At 35.1% G+C, this 4,273-nt stretch overlaps 1 protein-coding gene across 2 annotated transcripts in view; it reads right to left on the bottom strand.

Moving 5' to 3' along the window:
- The window catches only part of spock3 (SPARC (osteonectin), cwcv and kazal like domains proteoglycan 3), an 18,856-nt gene that overhangs the window by 7,997 nt on the left and 6,586 nt on the right, over positions 1 to 4,273 (bottom strand). The window contains exons 3-4 of one of the 2 annotated variants that reach the window (XM_032531935.1): positions 1,424 to 1,432; positions 1,288 to 1,327 (exon numbers count right to left, since the gene is read on the bottom strand). In XM_032531935.1, coding sequence (XP_032387826.1) covers positions 1,288 to 1,327; positions 1,424 to 1,432 — 49 coding nt within the window. The remainder of the gene's footprint in view (positions 1 to 1,287; positions 1,328 to 1,423; positions 1,433 to 4,273) is intronic. The other variant, XM_032531941.1, reaches the window with a different exon arrangement.

Below are 4,273 nucleotides of genomic sequence, written 5' to 3'. Positions count from 1 at the left end.
GTGTGTGTGTGGATGTATGTGTGTTTGAGGATACAGTGATAAACGAGAGTGAATGTGTTCTGGTGTGCCTGGGTGTGTGTATGAGTTTATCACTGTCTGTAATACAATGAGAAATCAGATAATCAAAGAATAGGAAATCATCTTATTTATTATTATTATTATTATTACTATTATGTTTTACAGTAGGTGTTAGCTACATACATAAACTGGCTAATGTAATAAAAAGAATTTAACTTAAACACTTAAACACGTATACCAATAGTAAAAGTAGTGTGAATATCTAAATCAGTCTAACAAAAAAGTACACAAGATGATTGCCATCCTTTCCTTTTTGCTCATGATTCTTGATACACAATGTCTACATAACCACAATCAATCGCAGAGCCAGTGGGTCACAACATGTTTCCACCAACACAATGTTAAAAGGTTAACAGGAACAGACGCAACTCAACTTAGAAACAGGATGGTTTAAGGGCGTTTCAATCTAATTCTTCTGTAATGATGCACTGTGCTGTTGTTTTAGTCACCTCCACCAAGGTTGTGTTTTTGCTCCAAATTGTTTGTCAGTCTGTTACTTAGGAGAATATAAAAAAAAAAACTACCAAACTAGTACTTTGAAATGTAAATTTGGTAAAAAGTTAGAACAGGCAAGTTATTTGTTTTTTATTGGAGAGAAGAGACTATGGACCTACTCCTGAACCAATTTGTTTCTAAAGTTCCTTTGACTTGAGGTGAATCTATCAGCACGGGATCAATACATACATCCATTCTTTTGGAGCTAAATACATCTTTACCATTTCTTGTATTTCATTTAGTCTTTAAATTACATTTTTGGGAGACCCTGTAAATGCCATTCTTTTGAGTTTTGATATGCCATATTGCGTTCCTGTTATTGGTTGCCGAATTCTTGCCAGCATGACCTATGACATTGACATAAACTGCTATGACTTTTGAGTAGTAGTGCAACTGCATACAAAATGTAGATGTCATGCACATATTTCCTTTAAGCAATCCTGCATTTTTAACATTTGATGTAAATTTTTAAGTAGCCATTAACTTGAATCAAATTTTACCAAATACGTTTGTATATTCCTTCTTCATTTTTATGTAGGCCTTCTTCAAATATACTTTCAGATACAAATCCATATGCAGATTAAACATTTTAAGGTAACACTTTCTATTAATAAAATGCCAAATTCAAAGATTTGTTTAGCTGTGGAAGAGTTATGAGTTCTGTTTGTCCTCACAAAGCCACAGCACAGCACTTGAGGCTCAATTCACACCCACCTTGATCAAAGGGCTTGGATGGAGTCCATGTTCCAGGCTCCTGAAACAGGGTTAACCAATAAGCAAAATCATAAAAATATTAATCAAATGATATCTACAGTAAAAAATACAAGACAAATACAAGAGTCATACAAACCTCCACTTCCTTTAGGAGAAAGCATTACAGAGAGAGAGAATAAGGAATTCATTGTGATTAGATTTTTTTTTTAGTGGAACCTTTGCATGATAAAATCAATTCATGGAAATCTAGGAAACACACACTAATACACCATCATGTACAAACACGTGGAGCATGCATTTATTTAGTCAAGATAATGTTGATGTTATGACAGCAACTCCATGCATAAAAATGAGCTTGTGTGTGTGTGTGTGTGTGTGTGTGTGTGTGTGTGTGTGTGTTATTTTGTTGTAGAGGGAGAATATCACATCAACCAAACAGTTTTAAGATGTGAAAAAATATAAACTTTTTAGGGTTTTTTGTTTAGGGCTTTTACATTAAATTTGACATGGATTGCAAACAACTAACAAAAAACATAACGTATTTAGCCATTTAAAGTTAAGGGAAGGCATGAGGCTTTGAGTGAAGTCAAATTGTGGCCATCCAAATTATGATCCGGCAGTACACTTTGCATTGCATTATGAGCAGACAAAAAACTGACTCACTAAAGTCTTCATTAACATCAATGAAAAACTATGTTTAAACGTCATATTTTGCAATTTCCAATTAATCCAAAATGATAGTTGGACTCATTGACACTTCCAGCACCTTATACGATTAGCCTGGGTGAAGCAGTGGTCATCCTGCACTGTAAACCAAGATTTAGTGGTCACTAATTATCTCTCATGTTTTGTTAAAAAAACATATGCATTACTAAATCACAGTAGTTGTTTGTTATTATTAGTGTAAGTGTGCAGTGCACAGATCATTTTAAGCAAAGATAACTAAGGATGTTGAGTTTCTGTATGGGAGGGGCGGGTTCATTTGAACTGTTCTGCACTGAAGCAATGCAAAGGCTCATGGAAAAAATATATGTTCTGAATGGTTTCTGTCCTAGTTAAAGTGCGTTTTAATAATTCTGAGGGACTCAGTAATGCTGTCTCATGAGTGAAGCTCTCTATGTAATACTGTACATTGAAAAGTGCATGTTCATGATGTATTATTGTCTTTCTGTTATACGGAACAAATTAATTGAATACAATGTTCCTAAAAAAGTATGCTGTCATAAAGATAAAAAAATATCTATATAGACACAGTATGTCTTAGTAATGATAACTAGCTTAGTGTTTTAGATTTGTTGGTCTTTGCATGTTTAACGCTATAGTGCGTAGTTTCTATCTCCCCCCATGAGGAATTCTAAGTAATGACAACAAAACTGTCAGCGTGTTGACTCCTCATGACACAAGCCTTCCATGATCACGCACCACCCCCACCCCTCCTCCACGCAGTTGCTAGTAGTCAAGGAGGATGATGGACTCTTCAGAAGAGTTAGTTAATAGATTTTTTGCATGCGAAAGTCGCAAGACGAAACCAGTTTCTGAACATTCTGAGAAATACAGAGAGAGTTGTGTGGAGCTGATAGCCTTAATTAACTTTGTAGCAACTCGTTTGACAATGGCTTGAATGTAACGGACATTCATTATTGTAATATAAAATATTACGCACCAAAGCTTTAACTTTATATGTTTATTTTAGACATTACTCCAGAAAAAAATGTATGTTTCAACTTGATTTGATTTGTCTACAGCATCAACTTACCGCTCTGTGGTAATACAACTTGACAAGTTTCACTTTGTGTAAAAACTTAGATGGTTTAATTAAGGCAACGAGTTTCCAAACAGATTTCTAGTACAGTCTAATCCGGGATAACATTGTGCATGTGTAATTTTTAATGAAGCCATTGACTCAGAATTTAAGCTTTGCCACATTGGAGTTACAAAATAGACCTTAAATATAAAGTCTAAAAAGAAACACATTTTATTCAAAAGCTGAGTTGTGACCACTATGGAACGATGGATGCTTGGGAAAATGTGATACTTACGGAGCTAAGGAGAACATTGTTCTAATAACAGTAACTAATCTTTTAATAAAAAAAGAGAGATTTTTTTTCATATGTTCTGAAACCACTGCCTTGCCAAATAAAATTATTAATATTAAAAGTTATTTTTCAAAAATCCACATAACAAAGTGCTTCACACTTTACCATAATGATTTAAAGGTGAACTTTTCTTTTTTTAAACCTTCCTAAATATAGTCAAATGGTTCAATCTGTTGCCTGTGGATGATTCACCAGTTTATTTAAGGATTGCAAGGTGAGTAATTTGCCTGCTTTTACAGTAATAGAAGGACAAGGAGAAGAAACACCCAGGGGTGCTTGCTCTGGATCTTAAGAAATAGTGAGCTGTGTGCCCTTTTACTCAGTCTGAGTTCAGAGATCTCATTCTCTGGTTTACTCTCTCAGTTCCTTCTCTGGGCATTCATTCAAACCCAATACTGCTCTGTGTTCTCTCTCATTCTGTCACAATGGCAACCTGTTCTGCATATGTGTGTGTGTGTGTGTGTGTGTGTGTGTGTGACTCATTCAAGTCTATATGCCAGAACAAATAAGAAGGGAGGGAAATAGAGCAAAAATAACATCTAATCAGCATAAATCCCACTGTGACTGAACAGATACAAGTGTCTTATCCACCCAATTAAAGCCTTTATTACACATTTACACATTTTCTTCACCAATAGCATGTTTTGGATTCAATTGAAGAGTGAAATTCAGACCTGTCACCTAAACCGCAGTGAGTGAGAACTCTTAAGTCTTCTGCCTTCAGTTTCCCTTGGTGTACGGTTCAATACATTCTATGGACACAAAACCTCTCCTGCACAGAGCGGAGTTATTGTACCATTGCTATATATTTTGTTTATATAACATTTACTATGGAGATGGGTTGGTATTGGTATAGACAGCAGAAAGCAGAATTGTGAACTAGTCACAAC

This window comes from Etheostoma spectabile, chromosome 2 (assembly GCF_008692095.1).
Source record: "Etheostoma spectabile isolate EspeVRDwgs_2016 chromosome 2, UIUC_Espe_1.0, whole genome shotgun sequence".
In the NCBI taxonomy this organism is placed as follows: Eukaryota; Metazoa; Chordata; class Actinopteri; order Perciformes; family Percidae; genus Etheostoma; species Etheostoma spectabile.
Note: the sequence above shows the minus strand (reverse complement) of the source record. Positions and strands in the feature narration are given on the sequence as shown.